At 35.7% G+C, this 22553-nt stretch overlaps 2 protein-coding genes across 3 annotated transcripts in view; both read left to right on the plus strand.

Moving 5' to 3' along the window:
* Positions 1 to 22553, plus strand: part of LOC115220405 (tudor domain-containing protein 15) — a 76999-nt gene that overhangs the window by 23362 nt on the left and 31084 nt on the right. The window lies entirely within an intron of this gene.
* On the plus strand, positions 1122 to 21759 carry LOC118766517 (adenosine receptor A2b-like). Its single transcript, XM_036509911.1, has 2 exons — positions 1122 to 1688; positions 17703 to 21759. The coding sequence occupies exon 2, from the start codon at positions 17806 to 17808 to the stop codon at positions 19000 to 19002; it is 1197 nt and encodes a 398-aa protein (XP_036365804.1). The 5' UTR covers positions 1122 to 1688; positions 17703 to 17805; the 3' UTR covers positions 19003 to 21759.

Consider the following 22553-nt stretch of genomic DNA (forward strand, 5'->3'; position numbering starts at 1 on the left):
AATAATAATAAAGGGTAAAATTAATTAATTAACTAGTAATTAATATTTCCCTCAAGTAGAATTCGACATGAAAAAGGACCATTTTTTGGTAAACTTAAACAATATTTTATAATTATGATTCGGGTTCAGCAAAGATTTGCTTTACCACATACCGAAGTTTTAGATTCTTTGGCTGCTATTTCTAAACTTCGGTATGTGGTAAAGCAAATCTTTGCTGAATGCTAATTATAATTATACTCGTAATTATAAAATATTATATATATATATATATACACACACACACACATATATATGTATATGTTTGTGTGTATGTATGTTTGTATGTGTCACTATTCTAGCACTGTAATTTCTGTCAGGGACACATTGTACTTCTGCCCATTACTCTCCAACAAGAATCATCTTAGTGATTTTACTTTGCATATGATTTCATGTCTGCCGGTCTTAACCATTACTTCTGCTTTTATGCACAACTGAAATTCTTGCATCTATCTGCATTGTAGGCAGTAAAACCTTTTATTCTGCCAAACAAAATAAATGACTGCAGTTTTTGTTTCTATTTATTTAGGTCTGTTTGTATTTTGCCCCTTTTAAACTTGTCTTGAGATTTATAAAAAAAAAAAGAGAAAGGGATGAAAAATAGGAAAGAAATAAAAAGAGAAAAATTACTGGTTTAGATAAATGTTTTTGAGTTATTTGCACAAATGCTGAAATATACATATATATTTTTTTTCAACTCATTTATATCAGTTCATTTCTATTTAAATATTATTTAATTAAAACGATAAAAGTTTGAATTATTTTCATTTTTACATAAACAGCATGTGCATAAACACACATATAACCAAAATAAACACACGTGCACATATGAATACACATTGTCTCTGTCTATCTGTCTTTCTCTCTCTCACACACACAAATTGAGATAAAAATCCAGTTTGAAATATGAAAGAGAAAGGAAACGAACTAGAAGGTATGTTACATCCAAGCTCGCAATTAAACACATTAAATGCTACATCTGTTACCTGATATTTATTGACAGGTAAAAGTAATTACTTCTATCTCACTCTCTCTTAACCGATAAGTCAACTTTCTCAATTTTCTGTTAGGAAAAATTTGTAACACATACTTCTATAATTTCATGTCAACAGCCTTAATTAAGTTGTTAACTGTAATTGAAAGAAAATATTAAAATACAATAGAAAAGTTTATAGAAATAAAATAATAAAAAGTAAAATGAATGAGTTTAATAAAAACAAAAAAACAGTAAGAAAACAATAGTAGTTTCTATATAAAGTAGTGAGTGCCATAGCAGGATAATTAGGGGATAGCCTCTTGTCCTACATTCTGTGGAAAGCAACCCCAACTTTCAATAAGCCTGATATACAAGGTGTGGATTTCCACTAGCTGAACAATGAACCAGCTAACAACCAACCAGCGAGTGTCTTTAATTCTGTGGCTCATCTCTTCCTATTTCATTGGCTGCTCCTCCTGACCAACAACTGGCACTACCCAATAAATTATGTCACCTTTATACTGAGCAACTAGTATTATTTCAGTGAAATGCCTCACCTTACACTATACCTGGATATTCTAACAAGAAAACATTTGGATAATTATTTGTTATTATTTTTCACTTGCCTTATCTGAACATTTTTGCAAAGTGGATATATTTTTTGGTTGGTGGCCTTGTATCCTTTTATTTTTCTGTTACAAATTTTTTTTTTTAATGCATTGCATTTTTCAAAATTATTTTCATATAAAAACTATTTATCTTTCTTTCTTTTCTCCTTATTTCACAATTTTATCTCATTTTTGTTTGTCTTTTTCTTTCTTCATATTCAATTACTCTCTTATTTCTTTTTTTCCATTTTTGTCTCTTATTTTATCTCTATTCTTTCTTTGTTTTTGTCATATTGACTATATCACTTCATCAATTTCTATTCATTGTCCACCTGTCTTTCTCTCCACTTCTTTACCACACTTTCTACTTCTTGGTTTATTGAGTTTTCCAAAAACATTTAGTCAGTATTTTGAGTCACATCAACTTATGTTTTACTTGTCCACCCCAGTATTGGCTTGATATGAATCCTATACGTCAGTGATTCCTAATGTGGGGCATACACCCCCACAGGGGCTTGGAAAAATTATGATGGAGTGTGGGATCCTAATTCTTTTCTTTTTTTTTTAGTGTGACATAGAATTATGAAAATCTTTTTTTCACCGCAAACATACCACCCCCAGACTCAGTCTAGCCAAACCAATCCCTCCAGCGAAGCATATTGTGTGAAGACTGTTTGTTACAGTATAGTGCTAGTCTAACGCTCTAGTGTGGATATTTCTTTAAGGAAAGTATATAATAATGAAATATTAAAAATAAAGTCGTTTTTTTCCAACCACTGGTGGGGCATATATTTTTCTGGAAAATTATTGTGGGGTGTTGGAGAAAATTGGTTGGAAAACACTGCTGTATATCTTTTAATTACATTGTGTTCTAATCAGGTTTTAGTGTCTTTGATGGGATCCCTTCAGAGTATTGCCCTTTGTGGAATCCCTCTCCCAGGCTGGTCTTAGCTACCAAAAATCTTGGCTGCCACTATGGGATCGAAATAAAGGCAATCCATATTTAGTTCACATATGTATATATATGCAATGAAAAAACAGTTCTGAGTTATGCTGATACAGTTTGAATGTGTCTAGGTAGTAGTTTTTGTTTATTTGTGAATGAATATGTATGTATTGCTTATAGGTTTATTTGTGTTAGTTCAGATGTGACTTCTGGGGCTGCAGGGATGTTAGTGGTGTAGTTTTTGTAGTAAAAAAAATTATTTATATTAGTAATTTTAGTCGATAAAGTAGTTTGTTGTGAATGTAGTATATGTGTTGTGGATTTTGTTAGCAATGTGAGTTGTATGTTTAATGTGAGAACACGTTTTGTTGTATAACATGTGATGTTGGTGTCCTGTTGTGGTTTGGGTTGCAGTATTTCAGATGGTTTCTAGTTGATATTTATGATGTAATTGATGCCAAGCTAATAGACGAATTTTCTAACATAGATTGCTTAATGCTTTTGTATGCTGTGAGTACTTTAACCTATTGAATCCTTCATATGCTTTCGCTTGAGTATTTTTTTATGAGTTCAGTTTATATAAGTTTAGTGGTGATTGTAAAGCTTGTAGCCTATACAAGATTGTGGTGCCAGATGGTACTCCGACTGTTTGCAAATCAATATCAAAATTCTACCTGCTTCCATCTCCTGCATCTTTTTGTTTTGGATTTGCTCCAGCTTGGGTGGTGGTAATACTGCTTTCACAGGGCAGTGGCTGAGGAAGGAAGGATTGCTTACTAAGTTGTGGCTCATCATCATCGTTTCCAGTCTTTGTGATTTGCAGTTATCTTGTCACCAACTACCTCCATTCTGATAACTGACTTCATATGTATTTCTGTCATTAAAGGAACATGGGTGCCATCCATATCTCACATATGACACATTTTCAAGCAGTACACTTGCATTGTCACCTCTCCTGCTTAAATTAGTTGATGTGATGGAGACTGACAGAAACCCGTTGGACATTATATATATATATATATATATATATAGGTTTGTCTGCATGTGTGCTTGTGTGTGTGCGTGTGAGCACATCTGTGTGTGTGTGTCTTTGTGCCTGTATTTGTCCCCTACTCCATGACAACCGATGTTGGTGTATTTATGTCCTTGTAAGTTAATGGTTCAGCAAAAGAGACTGATAAACTAAGTAGCAGGTTTAAAAAAAAAATATTATAAGTACTGGGGTTGATTCACTTGACTAAAAGTTTTTGAAGTTAGTGCTCCAGTATGGCCACAATCTAAAAATTGAAACAAGATATAAGAAAAAAAAATATATCTATATCCCACCCACTCTCTCTGTCTGTCTGTCTGTCTGTCTCTCTCTCTCTCTCTCTCTATATATATATATATATATATATGGCAATTTTCCTTTTTTGTCTTCCCTTTTTGGACTTTTTTTTCTATATTTTTGACGAAGAGCTCCGCTCGAAATGTTAAATCCTCTTTCTTTCCTTTCCTGACTGTCTAATAACACTATACTTGTTTCATGTCCTCGCATTGTTGTGTTTTCTCTTTGTTCCTGTTTGGATTATCTATATATCTATCTATCTATCTATCTATCTATCTATATATATATATATATATATATATATATATATATATATAATCTCAGAACTTTTTCTGACAAAGAACAAGTTCAAAACATCATACCCTGTCTTTTTCCTACCTTAAACCACTTTTTCTGAGTGTCAGTATATATATATATATATATATATATGTATACACACACACACACATACATGTAAATGGTGAATATATAATTCCTTTATTTGTGAATTAAGGCTACCATTGGTTTTATGCTAAGAAAAGTAGGAAAATATCCTAGTGTCCTAATAATTTTTCAAGCTGATCACATGGAGAAACATGTTTGCCTCCGTTTTGAATAACAGTCTCACTTCATTCATTGAATTTCTCGTAAACTGTTTTATTTATGCGAATTTACAAGAAATCCTATGAATAAGCAACACTGTTTTCTCCATGTGATTAGCTTTGAAACATTAAGACACTAGGATGTTTTCATGTTTTTCTTAACATGAAACCAATGGTAGCCTTAATTCATAAATAAAGAAAAAATATATGTACACACACACACACACACACACAGACACATAAACAGACACACACACACACATACACACACACATATATATATATCCGTATGTGGTCAATGCCAGCACCACCTTGACTGGCCTCTGTGCCGGTGGCATGTAAAAAGCACCAACTGATCGTGGTTGTTCCCAGCCTCCCCTGGCACCTGTGCTGGTGGCACGTAAAAAGCACCCACTACACTCCTGGAGTGGTTGGCGTTAGGAAGGGCATCCAGCTGTAGAAACACTGCCAGATCAGATTGGAGCCTGGTGCAGCCTCCTGGCTTCCCAGACCCCAGTTGAACCGTCCAACCCATGCTAGCATGGAAAACGGACGTTAAACGATGATGATGATGATGATATATATAGACTGATAGATGATTATAACAGCTGTTATAATAAACAGCACTGTTCTCTTACCATTGAATACTGTTTTGACCTTGTCTTTGCCTATATACATTATGTGAATATGTGTGTGTGTTTCATTAAATGCGTAATTGTGTTCTAGTTTTATCTTTTACATTGTACATTTTATGCAATTTCCTATTGGTATTTTACATCTTGTTTGGAACTATAAAGTTCCCAACTTTATTTTCACCATTTCCAAACCTTCAGAGTCTCATTTTCAAAGAATTGAATATGTTTAGCTTCTTATCTTGTCTCTTCCACCCCTAGCTCTTGCAGCCTAACACCATTTTGTCATCTCTCTCTCTCCTCCCACTGCCAGCTGTATCATTGCAATCCTGCTACTCTGCCTTTTACACTCTCTTGATCTCCCCGCTCTTTTACCCTGTCTAATCCTTTCTACTATTCCACTTACATTCACCTTGTATCTTGTGGGTATGCCCTAGCACTTCTTCTTCTTCTTCTTCTTCTTCTTCTTCTCCTCCTCCTCCTCCTCCTCCTCCTTCTTCTTCTCTTCTTCTTCTTCTTCTCCTTCTTCTTCTTCTCCTTCTCCTTCTTCTCCTTCTTCTTCTCCTTCTTCTCCTTCTTCTTCTTCTTCTCCTCCTCCTTCTTCTCCTCCTCCTCCTCCTCCTCCTTCTTCTTCTCCTCCTCCTTCTTCTTCTCCTCCTCCTTCTTCTCCTCCTCCTCCTCCTTCTTCTTCTTCTTCTTCTTCTTCTCCTCCTCCTTCTTTTCTCCTCCTCCTCCTCCTTCTTCTTCTTCTTCTTCTTCTTCTTCTCCTTCTTCTTCTCCTCCTCCTCCTTCTTCTTCTTCTTCTTCTCCTTCTTCTTCTCCTCCTTCTTCTTCTTATTCTTCTTCTTCTTCTTCTTCTCTATCGATTAGCCATGTATTCTCTACAGCAAGACACCTGTTTCTGTCCTATCATAGTGTAATGTCTCATCACCTAGCATGCAGCCACTTCTTTTAATACCATTCCCCCATCTCAGTCGAGGGGGTCTTTGCCAGGCAAGTTATTTGGTGACCTTGTCAGTGCAGGTTCCACATAAAAAACACCCTGTACATTCTGGGCAGTGGTTGCCATTAGGAAGAGCATCCAGCTGTAGAGACCGTGCCAAAGCCAACACTAGGGCTTGGTCCTGTCCTCTAGTCCACCATCTCTTTTTAAACTGTCCAACCTATTCCAGCATGGAAAACAGATGTGAAATAATGATGATGATGACGATGATGGTGATGATGATGATGGCCTTTGATGTCTGTGTGTTGTTTGCATGGTTATTTTAGCATTGTATAGCAATATTGGTATGGCCTCCATGGCTCATCTCCAATTTCTCTGATGAATTCTACAAAGTATGTAAGTGTTATCTTCCAATATTTTGTTTTGTTGTTAATGCATGGTGAGCCTACTAAAGTGTTGTATTAGTATGTCCAAAATAACAGTGAGAGTCCTGAAGTCTGCTATTTCCACTTCTATAATCGAATTTATGGATTACATTGGTCATTTGTAGTTATTAATAAGGAGGCTTTGATTCTGGTGTTTTGTAGTATATCATTACTTTAAGTTTGTGGTCAAGTGTAAAGCATTTTGTGTTCTGTTTTATGAGGTTTTTGATTATATGTTCATCTGGTTCATAGTTTTCATGCATTTGATTTACATAATAAATTTTATGTGTGCTCTGTGTATTTTTATTAGGTGTATTCTCTAAGATATTTGTTATATTTATATTTGAATTCTTCTCTAGCTCAGTCTACAAGTCTGGTGGAATATTGCTTGTTAACTAACACTTGTTTATTCTGCAGATTTCTTTCTCCGGTGCCTTGTTTGTGGAAAAGAATATAAGTGCTTTTCTAAGAAGTGATTTTCCCATGGGCATCTTATAGTTAGTGTATGGGTATTCATTCTCTCTCTGCAGATAAATGCATTTCTTGAATTTTCTGGTGTAAACCAATGTAGTATATTTATTACATTGGACATACTAGTACAACACTCATTCATTGGCTTACCATGCATTTACAAGAAGAAAATGGCAATACTTTATATCACGCATCACAAAACAAAGTTAAATAGAAACATACTAGAGAATAACATCTACGTACTCTACAATATTCCTTGTAGAGTCCTGAAATAAACACGCATACAAAAGGTTCTTTCACTTTCACTCTCTCATATTCATTCACAAAGCTTTGGTTGACTCAGGCTAGAGCAAAAATTACTTGTCCAAAGTACTGGAAAGTGAGGCTGAATCCTCTGCTTGTCTGTTTGAATGAGTGTATATTTCAATGTACAAGAGTGTCTGTGGAGAGAGAGAGAGAGAGAGAGAGAGAGAGAGAGAGAGAGATGCAGTGATGGTTGTGTGGTTAAGAAGCTTGCTTCCCAAATAAGTGGTTTCAGGTTCGGTTCCACTTTGTGCCCACTTGGGCAAGTGTTTTCTTCTTTAGCCTGGCCAACCAAAGCCTTGTGAGTAGATTTGATAGAGAGAAACTGAAAGAAGCCTGTTATACATACATATGTACATGCCTGTGTACACAGACACACACATCTCTTGACGTCACATTATAGTTTTAAATGTGTGTATTCTTCACACAAATGGTGTCATTCATTTCCAGTCTTCTTGGAAACTGATGAGCGTTAGCACCAGGCTGTAGAAAATCTGCCCCAACAAATTCAGTGTAACTCATGCAAGCATGGATAAGTAAACATTAAAACAATGATGATCGCACACATGCACACACACCTGTGTGTGTGTGTGTTTGTTCCCTCCGGTGAGTGTGTTAAATTATAAGGCACCAAAAGAGAATGACTCTCCCCAGACACAACATAATATGCTTCAACGCACAAACTCATATAAAGAATCTTGCAAACCAAATCCCAAAACAAAATATATATATATACACACACACACACACACACACACACACAGTATGTCCCAAAAGTCACTAATGGGTTTCAATTTTTAATAACTTCCTTAACTTTACAAATAAATACATGAAATTTTGATGCAATATAAAGGACATAATGGAAATTAATATGCACAAGTCAAATTTGGCAACACCACTAAAATGGCATCGCTTAAATGGCATCGCTTAAATGGCAGCCATTTTTGGCTTTGCATGCCTGTACTCTTTCCAAAACTTGTGCCATAACATCCTTTAGAATTTCAGACCCATTCCTCTGTTTCTCTATTGATGTTCTCCTTCAGTTGCACCAGGGCCTCCAGTTTGTTGACGTAATTAATTTAATTTTCTTTTATATGTGCTACACTGCAGCACATCAGCCAATAGACTTCATGCTATTTACATGAACATCCCAGATTGGTGATTTGCTTCCTTGTGAGGGGTTTTGGGTACATCACAATGAGGAGACACAGCAATGGGGAAATACTGATATCCATCATTCTCAATCATCACAAAGCAAGTTGTCTCACCTGGTCTAGGACATTTAGTGTTCTTTAGCACTCAGTATTGTCAGGAGCTCTTCCAGGATGCTATCCTGCAGCAAATGGGTATATAAACAAAACACATACACTCTGTATGTATGACCAATAATGTCTACATTATTAGATTTTTTTTTTTTTTTCGCTTACTCATAATCTCCAACATCTAAAACAAAGGAAATCTGAAGAATTGTTTTCAAAAAAATATACATTTTTCAAGGAGTGGTGCGATTCTGCATTAGCCCCAATATTTCTTTCTGAAGGATAAATACTATAAGTTCTTCAGCCAAAATATTATTAAAGTGCCATACTCAGCTACCAATATTTTTGTCCAGAAATTAATAAAATCAAATCAATCTAAATTATAAACCCAGCCTTCTCACCAAAATTGTTTCCTGGAAGACATTTTCCAAGCCAAAGAATTGGTACATTGTGCCATTGTCAATATAAATTTGACATCAGCATTCTAAATTAATTGAACAATCACTTCATTTAAAACTAAATTTTATCAACAAACCAATACTTTTAGAAATCAGAATTTCAAATTTGGTACATTATTGTGAAATCATATTTTCAATTTAAAATGAACCAAAATGTTATTTGATATTGAAGAGAAAACACTATGCTTTGCAAAATCATAAACTACAAATAAAAAGCTATTTACCAAATTGTGTCTTGCCTACACATATCAACTCTAGTATCTCCAGAAGTTGTGACTACAAATGTATTTTGCATAAAATGAAATAAAAGTAAATATTCTACTGCATGGAAGAGAAATCTATTCTCATCTATCTATCTGTTCATCTGTCCCTTTTTCATTCATTTGTCTATTGCTCATCCACTGTCTTTTAGGTCCTTTTAGCCTAGGCCTTTATCTTTCTTGCTTCCTGCACCCATGCTCTTATTACTCATCTCTCACTCCCTCCCATCCTCCTTCCTTCTTTTTATTAATTGCATTGTAGTATATTACTGGCAGTGGAGGCACATGGCCTAATGGTTAGAGCAGCGAACTCGCAGTCGAGAGATCTCAGGTTTGAATCTCAGACCGGGAGATGTGTGTGTTTATGAGCGAAACACCTAAGCTCCACGCGGCTCCGGCAGAAGGTAATGGCGAACTTCTGCTGACTCTTTCGCCACAACTTTCTCTCACTCTTTCCTCCTGCATCTTGCAGCTCACCTGCGATGGACCGGCGTCCCATCCAGGTGGGGAACCTATATGCCAAGGAAACCGGGAAACCGGCCCTATGAGCCAGGCATGGCTTGAGAAATAACAAACATACTGGCATGATTGAGGATGGCAGTGGGTCTCTCTCTCTCTTCTGTTTGTCACACATTGCATTCACTTGCCCCTACCTTTATAGCTCACATGTTGTCCCTACCTTTGTTGCTAAACATTGCATTCTTTCACCCATGCCTTTATTACTCATCTACTGTTTAAAATAGATTACACTCTTTTGCACCGTCCTCTTCTGAATTCACACTTTGTCTTGCTCTGAAGTGACTTAAGATATCAATAAATCTGTGCATCGCTTCTAATCACGATGTTACTCTACCTGTTTTGACCTTCACCCCATCACTCTTTTATGCAGTTTTCTGGTACAGCACCCACCCCTTTTCCATCTCATTACTCAGACCACATCGGACCCTCTCATCACCTAAGTGTAGGTGGCTACATTAGACCACTTGTGATCAGTTAACCCACCCCCACCTGTACTGTCTGTCATGTTGTTATCCTCTCTCATCAGTATTCTCTTATTCCTTTTCTATCTCTGTCATTGCTCTATCTTTTGGGTCTGAGACCCTTTGGCTTTTGTCAAAGACATGACATTTCTCTAGTTCTGTTGGCATGAAAACAAGCAGCCAGTACATTCTGTAAAATGGTTGGTGTTAGGAAGAGCGTCCAGCCCCCAAAAGTAAGCTAAAATGAAATGCAAGCAAGATAATGTCCACTCCTCACCAACTGATCTATCTGTATGAGCAGCCCTGTCTAACCCATGCCAGTATGGACAGTTGAAGTAAAATGATGATGATGATGATGATGATAAGCTGGGTGCCGATGATGACCATAATAATAACGATAATAGTGATGATGATGGCAACAATGGTATATGATTTGTACTTTGCCCAAGATCTGAAATGCAGATAGAGGCAGAACAATGTGGTGTTCCTGCTGCTAATAGCATACATACTAATAAAAGTCACTTCTGTACTAAATTGATGATATATTATTAAAGTTACTGTATGGAAAGGTTGCTTTTATTTCTATCACTAACACTACAAATGACCTGAATGGTCACAGAGAATACTAATGATAACTCTTGCTGCTGTTGTTGTTGTTGTTGCCACCAGCACCACCACCACCACCACCACATGCTACTAGCATTATCCCTAACAACAACAACCAACACCACCACCAACACCACAAACACCACCACTGCCACCACCACCACCACCACCACCTCCCACACCACAGCTGCTTCGAAAATAACAAAGTGATTAGTGTAGTTTATTATTTAGGAAGGAACGTGAGCTGCCGTTAATTGTTGAGTGATGTGAAGTGAGATAGACTAAACTGTAATGTGGTATTAACTGGGTGTAATGTAATTTGAGGTGACTCGGTGAGAACACCCGACAGACTTATTGCAAATCACTGAAGGAAACGAAGCGAGCTATGTGTTAGGTTAAAGAGAAATAATTAGTCAGAAATAACAATGTTATGATAGCCAATGATCATCTGATTTAGTCTAAACAACCTGCTTCTTTAATATTTTTGCTAGTCTGAGTTGGGACAGAGCTGGCTTTGCCTTTAGCCATTAACACACACACACACACATGCACGCACACCTCAAAGACATTATGTTTTAGTTAGTAGAGAAGACAACCCTAGGCAGGTTCAGTCGCATTTTGACCTCTTCAGTGGAACATAACCATTTCCCATACCTGCTAAAATAGTGAAGAATAAAGTGAATTTACAAGATTATGACTTCATTGATGTAGAAAACAGAATCATTTAGAGATTAGATAATTCAAAATCACCAAATACACAAAAAAACAATAAGTTGGTTAATATCTGTTTCTTTATTACCTACAAGGGACTAAACATAGAGGGGACAAACAAAGACAGACAAAGGGATTAAGGCGATTACATTGACCCCAGTGCGTAACTGGTACTTAATTTATCGACCCCCGAAAGGATGAAAGGCAAAGTCGACCTCGGCGGAATTTGAACTCAGAACGTAACGGCAGACGAAATACCTCTGAGCATTTCGCCCGGTGTGCTAACAGTTCTATGACTAAAAATGGCTAGCATTACTAAAGTGAACTAGAAATAAATCTGTGTGAAAAAATACAAGGCAGCAATTGCATGTTCGTTTTTCAGCAAATATGGGAGATAAGTCCATTGTTTAAATCCTGAGCTAGGAGAACGGTTGAGGGAGGAAGAAGGAGAAGAGAAGCAGGTAGATTATATGGATATGTAGTGGTTAAAAGTTATATTAAACAGATATAAGTTTGTTTGTGTAGAGTGGAATAGAAAACTGAAAATGCCTGTCTGTGATTTGTGATTGTAAAGACAGTCCATTATTAATTTCAGATATAAGATTTTGATTTCAAATTTTGGCACAAGGTGAATAATTTCAGGCAGTGGATCAGTTGAATATACCAACCCCCAGTGCTCAACTCGTACTTATTTTATCAACCCCAAAAGGACGAAAGATAAAGTTGGCCTCAGTGGAATTTGAACTCAGAATGTGAAGATGGATGAAATGCTGCTAAGCTTTTCGTGTGGTGTGCTAATGACTCTTGTAGCAGTAATAATTATGAAATAAATAAAAGATATTTCTTGGGAAAAAAACTCCATGAGTGAATATTGTAAATCTAGAACTTCTAAGGTGGGCAGTGATACAATCCTGGAATTTCTCTGCTTCCTCATTCATGGTTAGAACACAATATAGCCTCTTTGATGTTTTTGGAATGTTTTAACACATTCTAGAAAGAATTGGAAAATTCACTGATGTCATTTGGCTAGGCCTTTCTTCCATGGTTTTAGGCAAGTTTATGTTTATTTCATCTAATCTATGCCCTTAACAATCATCATTCATTGTAAAATCAAGGACTGGCTGCATTTTATTGTGTTGCCAATTATGAAGACATTGTTTAGCAGGACTAAAATTCTCTTTTATACTGTTTATTTTTAGAGTTATTGCACTCCTAGACGGGTTACTTTCACTATCCCTCTCTTTCTCTCTCACGCATACAGACGCACATAAGAAATAATGTAACAGTGATAGTGAAAATAGAGATAATGATACAGTAAGAAAGCATGGGCACACACACAGAGGCATGGCTGTGTGATAGTGTGGTAAGAAGTCTTCTTCCCAACCACATGGTACTGGGTTCAATCCCATTGTATGGCACTTTGGCCAAATGTCTTTTGCTACAGCCCTAGGCAGACCATAACCATGTGAATGGATTTTGTAGACAAAGAATGAAAGTCTGTAATGAATGTGTGTGTGTGTGTGTTATACAAACAGAAGAAAAAGAACTTGATTAATAAATGTTGTTACGCAAAACTCTCAGCCCCAGAGTCACTTATGTAGTTTCACAACTAATATATGTATGTGTATATGTGCATGTGAAGTGTGTGTGTCTGTTCTCTCTCTCTCTCTTTCTTTGCCTCTCTGTCTCTTTCCATCTTTCTTTCCCTATCTCTCTCCTTCTTCTCCCTCCCTCTTTCTTTCTTTTCCTCCCCCTTTCTCTGTTTTATTGATTCTCCTATTTAGCAACAATTCAACAATTGTTATCACCACCACTACACCATTTACAGTCACAACAAATATCATCAGCACCCACCCCCCATCCCACCTTATTACCCCCTCCCCCCTCCACCAGCACCATTTCAATGACAACAACATTATTGGCAGAGGAGTGGATGAAACCTTGTTTCCCTCTCTCTTCTCTAATGGCAAGGAAGGTTGTTATCTTCCCCCTCTCTCACACACACACCCTCACCCCTCTCTACTCACTTCTCTTGTTTCAATACTTAATTGTTATTAATTTGTGTGTGCATATATATATATATATAGATATATATATATCTATATATATATATATACTTAATTGATATCCATTTGTGTGAGTGTGTGTATGTGTGCATTTGTGTGAGTGTGTGTGTATATATATATATATATATATATATATATGGTTGCTGCCCCCTCGTTATCGAGTATGGCCATTGCACGAAGCTTAATCAATGTTGTTATCATGAATTGCATACATATATATATATATACATACACACACATATATCATCATCATCATCATCATCGTTTAACATCCGTTCTCCATGCTAGCATGGGTTGGACGGTTCGACCGGGGATCTGGGAAGCCAGAAGGCTGTACCAGGCTCCAGTCTTATCTGGCAATGTTTCTACAGCTGGATGCCCTTCCTAACGCCAACCACTCCGTGAGTGTAGTGGGTGCTTTTTACGTGCCACCTGCACAGGTGCCAGGCGAGGATGGCAACGGCCACGGTCGGATTGGTGTATTTTATGTGCCACCGGCACGGAAGCCAGTTGAGGCGGTGCTGGCATCGGCGAGTCGGATAGTGCTTTTTACGTACCACCAGACCAGGGATCCTGGCTGGTTCAATTCGATTTCGATTTCGCTTGCCCCAACATGTCTTCGCAAGCAAAGGGGGTTGGCATGGGTGCCCGTCATACGGTCGGATTGGTTTGTTTTACGTGCCACCGGCACGGAAGCCAGTGGAGGCGGCTCTGGCATCGGCCACGAGTCGGATAGTGCTTTTTACGTACCATCAGACCAGGGATCCTGATATATATATATATACACACACACACATATATACATATATGGATGTATATGTCCATTAATGGAATGGTTTGATGCTTCTGCTTTTCTCAAGGGAGCCGGCCCTTGCAACATCTTCATCCTCTCAACATGTCAACCTTAGTCAGGCAGAGGGACAACTCCTTTTGTTCAGTTTAATCAGCCAATTGCCATTTCTGTCTGTATTAAGTTGACCCACAGTGCTTTTCCTCCAACAGAATCATTAAATGTCTCCTCCCTCTTTCACAAACATACACATATACATATATACAAACACATGTGTGTAAAATATAAACACAATATATATATACATATGCATGTATATATATATATATATATATATATATATATATACGCACTCACATACAAATATGCATACACCACCCACTCTTGTGTGACTCACATCATTCTTTTACTTATATATATATATATATATATATATCTCATACACACACATCCACTCATCACAACTTTTTATGTGCCACCGGCACAGGTATCACAACTACTATATTTCCATTGATATTTATTTTGATGTTCATGTACTTGACTCAACAGGTCTCCTCAAGCACAGCGGGATGTTCTGGAATCCAAAGTACTTTGAATGGGCAGGGGCTATACGGGACTGGCCCCTGCCCATTCAAAGTACCTTGGATTCCAGAACATCCCGCTGTGCTTGAGGAGACCTGTTGAGTCAAGTACATCGAAATAAATATCAATGGAAATAGTAGTTGTGATACCTGTAACAATAAGCTGTATATGTGCAATGAGATGCATGCAGTATGTGTACCATGTGATGCATTATATATGTGCAACAGGATCTATTAAATGCAATGATGATGTAGCCAAAAAGGAAGTACGATGTGCATGCTGCACATAAAGGTTTAAAAGTGTAATGTCACTGTAACAATAGGGTATGTGTGTATATGTATGGACTATATTATATGCACGTGTGTATGTGTGCATGCACACATGTGTATATGTGTTTATTTTGTGCATGTGTGGCTTTTTATGTGTGTGGAGAGCTTTAACCCTTTCAATACCAACCCAGCTGAAACTGCCTCTGGCTCTGTAGTACAAATGTCTGGTTTTCATAAGTTTTGAATTAAAATCTTCCAATAAACCTTAGTCACAACTTATGTTCCTAACACCAGCTTAATGATGACTAAATTAGTTTACTAAATTCATTGATATATTCAAAATTAATTGAAAGAAACACAGAGCATCTCAAAATAAATACGGTAATGAAAGGGTTAAGATTGTTATATATGTGTGTGTGTGTCTGTGTGTTTGCATCCAAAAAGGTAAATATAGATGTTGGTAGTTTGTCAAATGTTTTTCTTCTGTTAGTTAATCTTTAAAGAATTTCATTTCAACCCTTTTAGCATTCAGATTATTTTTGTCAAATGTAATGCTTATTTGTTCATGTTGTTTTGAATTTATCATCTATTATCTTGTAACTTTGATATTTTGACGACATGACTGTTTATTTTAAGAATGACATTGTTGGGTAAATGTGAGAGGTTGGATCATGACAGTGTGAACATAAAACTGGTAGAATATTTGAGCCTGATATAGCTGGTTTAAATGCTAAAGTGTTAAACTTTACCTCTTGGTTAGTTGGGAAGGAAACATAGCAAAAAAAAAAAATCACTTGTTTCCCAGAGCCTTCCATTCTCTATAAAACATAGACCAAAGATGGCTTTTCTTCATTGTTCTCAACTCTGGGCTGTAAAGTGTGGCCGACCCATCACTACTTGTCTCTAAAGGAAGGTCTTCCTCTCTCAAGTCTTGTTGGTTTTAAATTGCTATCTATGTTTCTGTATATGCCTCTTTCCAGGTTTGTGGTGTTGGCCCTGTACAAACCTATTTTTACCCCTGGGGAGAAGGGCTCCGTATTAATCTTGCCTCTATCCTTTGACCTGTACAGCATAAGAAGCCCTACCATGACCTTGCATTCTACTGGCATAGATCTCAGTCATTGAAGTACACAAACCATTCCACTGCTACAAGGACTTCACCTTTTGATGGAGCTGAAGGTATATTGTGGCATATAATTCACGAATAGAATCATGTGAAACCTGTAAGACTTCCTCCATTCTTATTTCTTCAGTCTGCTGGTAGGAGTAGATTTAATTATCGTTATTGTTGTAGCAGGAAAGTTCAGCACTTACTTCAATTCACCCGATGTCATGATTCATTAGAATATTGCCCATATGGTCAACAAAATCCGAACAATCACTCACAAGTTCATGTGGAGTAAGCTTCTGTAATGATTTCATCTTTTGGCACCCTTTTTTATGAGTCCATCCATCAGTATAAATTCAGCACACCTTGACTACTTAACAGAGAGCTTTGAGAGAGCATTGAGAGACAGCAGTGATGAGACAGTAGATGGACAGTGAATGGACACAGGCAGCTGCTGACAACTATCACATTGAACAATCAGTGACAGCAACACAATGACCAGCAGTTAACCTTTTAACTGCCATTACAATTACATCAAGAGCAATGACATTCAAACTCTCTTCATATTTCGTCATTTGTAGTAACAAAAGCATTTTTTTTTCTGTATGTATGAAAAGAATAAAAGTTTTGCTCATCAAACATTGCAACCTTCTTAGTGTTCTTCATACAGTGCTGAAGGAGCCAAAAACTGTAACAGCTTAAAACAGGATCAGTTATTCTGGAGTCTTTATCAGTGAAGACCTGTTTTTCAGGTTGAGAGTAGATTTTTTTTTGTGTGTGGTCTAGGACAGTGTTTCCCAAATTGGTTTTCAAGGAACTCCAGGGTTCCATTATAAATTTATGAAGTTCTACAAGATAAAGTGTCTTTTAATGAAATTTGATAGAAATTTATTTTGTAAAAATATGGAATTCACCATTTTCAAAGTCCTTTTTAAAATGAATAAATTTTCTCTATTTTTTTTTAATGTCACATTAAAGTTAGAATGGCAGGGATTGTCTGTGAAATATAGGAATGGGTTTAGAGACGACTGGCCTAGAATATGTGTGTGTGTGTGTTTTTAGTGGTTGCATTAACTTTTGTTTGTGAGCATTCACTTTTTACTTATGTAAAATATTAGTTGCTGTTTGTAACTGAAGAAATTTATATCTTTTGAAATAACATTTCCACTAATTGAAGAATGAGGTTTGTGTGTGTGTGTGTTAATATGTAAGAGTGCAGTGTTAGTTTGCTGTGTGTGTAGTGAAACTGTATGTTGGATTGGTTTTAAGGTATATTTGACCATTCATTGTAAAGAAAATCCATCCAAGTTTTCTTTTTTTTTTTAATCTTCTTTCTCATGGTAATGCCTTAACTAGACTCTCCAGATTGCAACTGAACCAAAAGCAAATATAAAATGTGTTGCACAGACCCAGTGTTGAGAGGACTACTTATGCTGATAAATCTGGATTTGTTTGGGTCTCACTACTCATGACCACTGTCATGCAGATGCGTTGTAGATATAACTACACCAAGATCTTCTCCAACTGCTCCAATTTGAAGACTTTGGAGTGGCCAGAGGATAATAACCTGATTGTCATTCAAATTCTATTTGCCGTTCTTGGATCCTTGTCTTTTATTTTGAACAGTTTTGTTCTGATTGAGTCAAAAAATGCTAGCGGAGGCCAAAGCCCTTCATTAGTTTTTGTCCGAACTTTGATTGTTGCTGATGCCCTCATAGGGTTGTTTGGCATTGTGAAAACAATATATATAGAATATCGCAAAATTCGTTCTATTGATTGTTTTCTGTCAGAAAGCCTTCTTATTACAGCATCAACAGCCTCAGCACTTTCTTTGCTCTGGTTGACAGCAGACAGTTCTTTGAGGCTGTCACGGCCGCTTGACTTGCAGTTTCATATGCACAAGAAAAATGTCATTGCTCTGATGGTGATTGTTTGGAATGGTTCTTTCATCATTGGATTCTCTTCTCAGATGGGATGGGTATTGTTTGATTACACGTGCTTGTTTTTCTGCTACTACAGTTCCACATTCTTGCTATTTGTTGGAATACTTTGGAATAACTGTGTCTTCATCACTGTTTGCTTACTTATTTATTATCAATGCCTCAACCGACGGATACAAAACAATGATCACATCCTTACTCTGAGTAGCAAAGAATACAAAAGATATGCAGGATTGCTCTCAATATCAAAGTACCACATTATAGTATGGCTGCTGACGTATCTGCCTTTGATATTTTACATTGCCATTTCCTATTTCTGTGATGAGGACAGTACAAAACCAAATTATACAATCCTCTATTTTTTGCTTCTGCCTCTATTCAAGTCTATTACATGTGCTGTTCTTCATGCTTACCAATGCCAAGAAATTAACAGTGTGGTAACTAGCCACTGGCACAACATTACAATCTGCTGCTGGAGATATTGCTGTCAAAACATGTCTTCTACATACAACATTGGTTTCCCAGCAAACGCTATGGCAACTGCGCCCATCCATATACAACACTCTTGCCAAACATCTAATTCCCAACCAACTCTATATGATTCGGACAGATCTTTATTGGCTTCAAATTACAATTTGGTATCGAAGCAGTCATCCATGACTGTTCATTGTAATGACAATCTTTTATTTGAGCAAAGTTCTGTAGAAATCGTGACACGTTTATAGCTTAAAATAAACTACATGTATGTATATATGTGCTTGTGTATACACATGCAACTCCACTGCAAATGAATGTAACATATTTGATGGCATAAAGAACATGTAGGGATAATTAGATGCATCCCAATTCTAGCTGTGCATATTTATGAAAAACAGTTTTTAGCATATTGATGCATGTAATATAGGCCCAGCTTTGCATAAAAGATCTTGGGTGATTTTTGGAGACATTGGAAGGAAACAGTGTGTCTTGTATGCCATCAAATACAGCAATTCATTTCACTTCTTCAAGCAAAGAGACTAATATTCTACTAATGTATTTGTGATATTTATGTCTTTAAAAACAAAAGAAAACAATCTACAAATTGGCTGTACCCATGATATTGCAAACTTTTAAAGGAATATCACCCTTCTCTCACAACCTACAGCTGCTGTCTCTTGTCATGCTGAAATACGATTACTAACTTCTAAGTTTTTATAGAAGTTCACAAAATTGAGTGAAGAGTATGAACAATATTCCCATATTAAAATGGACTTGTTTGAAATTTTTGTCCTCCTTAATAATCTTATTGTTTTTATAATTTTTATAAAAGCAAGAAATGTTACTCTACATCAACCTTTAAGTTTTTGGTTGACCTCAAAATCCACTTTCAATTTAAATGGGATGTTCTTTATTTACTAATGCTGCTCTTGAGAAAGGCATGCTCTTCACAGCACCACATTTTATTAACCTTGTAACTTCATATCTACTTAAGAAATTGTATTTCTCATGTAGTGGTTTTTGATTTAGAAAAATATACAATTGTGTACTCTGTACTAAGTTTATTTATGCTCCATCAAAGCTTTACCATTGTTTAAAGTTAATGATGATGATGAAATATTGATGCTGAATAAGAGATCCAATGTCTAAGTAAATGTGGTATCTGCTTTTTAACTACTAAATTATTAGTTAACATCTTGCCACCCTCTAGCTTAAAACTACATCTCTCTGAATTTACTGATTTACTTTTTCCAATCATCAGTAAACATATCATTTCTGTTACCTATCCTGTTTTCCCACTTTATTTTCCTTAAAATTCTTATACCAGCTTTGTGTCCCAAAGCTTTGTTTCTTAGCTGGAGCACACCATATTACATACACTCACTGATGCACAATTAATTACCAATACATGTAAATAATCATATCCAAGCAGCAGCTAAACACACTAATTTCTCTTGCCATCTCACCATGTATTTCTGAAAAAAGGTACTTGACTCAGTTTGATGTAATTAATTGTTAAGTTGTTACAGACCTCACTTGAAGTGTGATGGCAGCCATAAAAATATTGAAGTCAAGTCAAGTTAGTGTGAAACACAATAGGTTCCCAGCTGTTAATGCCGTGTAAACTATCAAATGCTCTGGAGTGGAATTTCTGTTTGATCATTGTGTACTTGGTCATCAAGTAAGAATCAGAGTGAATAATAAAAAGTTATAACTGAAAATGCAATGAGGCCAATGCAATGCCCAGTTACACAACATAATCTTCTACTGCCTTCATCTCCATTCAACTTTACTGTTATGTGCACTGTTCTACTAGTGCCAAGAATTCCACCATGTGTTGGCTGGTCACTGGCATAACATTCCAATCTGCTACTGGTGACATTGCAGCTTAAGCGACTTTTATGTTTAAGAATGACTTTACAGCAGATGAAAGGTGAGACTGGAAAAATACATTAACTGGACAAGAGATATATCTTTTAAACAGATTTTTCAAATCCCACAAATTCTCCAAAATTGCAGGCCAATCTAGTTATTATTTTCTATTTTAGTCAGTTATATGTTACAATTGCATATTTTTCCTATTATTATTATTATTATTATTATTATTATTATTATTATTATTATTATTATTATTATTAATATTATTATTATTGTTCAAAGGTGAAATTCACATGGAAATTACTCCTCTGTAAAGTGTGTTTTCTTGATAGGCTTTTGGGAGTTTAACTTTGGTTTTATGGCATTAGACAATTAAACTGTTAAGAACAGGTAACGCAATGCTCCATAGCTGGCAATATAGTCAAATGATCTGATACTACACCTTACTGATTTAGACATGTCCAGTTAAAGTTATACTTTTTGAGTAATCTATCTTTGTATTTTTGACTGTAAAGCCATGGTTTATGCTGATAGCCTCTTCTGAGAGCAATATTTTCAGCAGCACATTGTAATGTCATCTACAACAAAACGTCTCCAACAGAACTGAACTCAAAATCTATTAGTTTTTGTCCAAACCATTCACTTAGCCATCTTGGTTCTACAATAAAGACTATTTCATTGTACTTGCATTTACTAAGAGTATTAATTAATTATCTTCGAATTAGAAACAAACACATCTAGCATATAAATAGACACAAGTTATTTGGTTGATAAAAACAATACAAACAAATATATATATATTTGGTTGACAATAATGCAGAAAGATTCTGTTCAGGCGTTTGACAACAGGCAAAGTCACAAATCAAACTAATGGATACATGATACGGGCACTTCCCTATTAATTAGTCAGCCTCATATATTCCATGAAGTGGTTGTTTATATTTCTAACAGGAGCTAGTAGTTTTTTTTTGTATTGTATTTTCTTTTAGAATTTTTAGCATTTTAAATTTTTACGCTCATAATAATTGTAATTAAACAAAAGAAGATACGCTGTGTTTTGAGTTTTTGTATGAGCCCTTACAAATTAATAAACTTCCAGTTTAAACCAGATTGACAATATTTTCACAAACTGTATCAATAAAATTATATCATTATCTTTTAGTTTTGTTTACTTTAAGTTTCTTAATCTTGTGGCAATTCTGTTTATTTTAAACTTCAGAATTAACTCTCTGCATTCAGTGTTTCAGGTAGATTTTAAGTATATTTGTAAATAAATGCTTTTTGCTTTAATTTTTGTCAGATTTCAACAAAAAGTTTCTATTATATTTATAAATATAAATTATGAATACTATAAATATTTTTTTTACATAATTCTGAATTTTTAAGTAAAGAGGAATGAAAACAACTTCTAGGATCAGTAAATTGGAAATAAAAGTTAAAATTAAAAAAATATCGAAGACTTGCACAAATAAAATCAACTTTAATTGCTAAAAATTGATCTTCTTTGTTTTGAATGTGGAGAAAATGACATTTATCAAACAATCCAAATATAGATATATATTGCAAGTATTAGAATCTTTTATTGGACTGTAGTACATTTCATGTTTCAAACAATGCAGATGTTTTCCATGCTACTTGCTGTATGGTAAGTATGTAGAATTTCAAATACAAATTCTGCTTATTGTAATTATATGATGACTTCAACTGATGAGTTAAATCTCTTTATTGTAAGTTTACATGTTTTAATTTTCAGTTCCTTACTGTCCACTTTTTAAAAATTTTATGCTCCATACAAAAAAATATTTTACTATGGTATCAAAAAATATTTTGCCATGTTTCATCTTAACTATCATAACTTCATTTAAGTTTTATTTCATAAATATTTTCTTTCCTTTATTTCAGTTAATTTTATATTTATTTA

The sequence above is a fragment of the Octopus sinensis genome, linkage group LG16 (genome assembly GCF_006345805.1).
Source record: "Octopus sinensis linkage group LG16, ASM634580v1, whole genome shotgun sequence".
NCBI classification, from domain to species: Eukaryota; Metazoa; Mollusca; class Cephalopoda; order Octopoda; family Octopodidae; genus Octopus; species Octopus sinensis.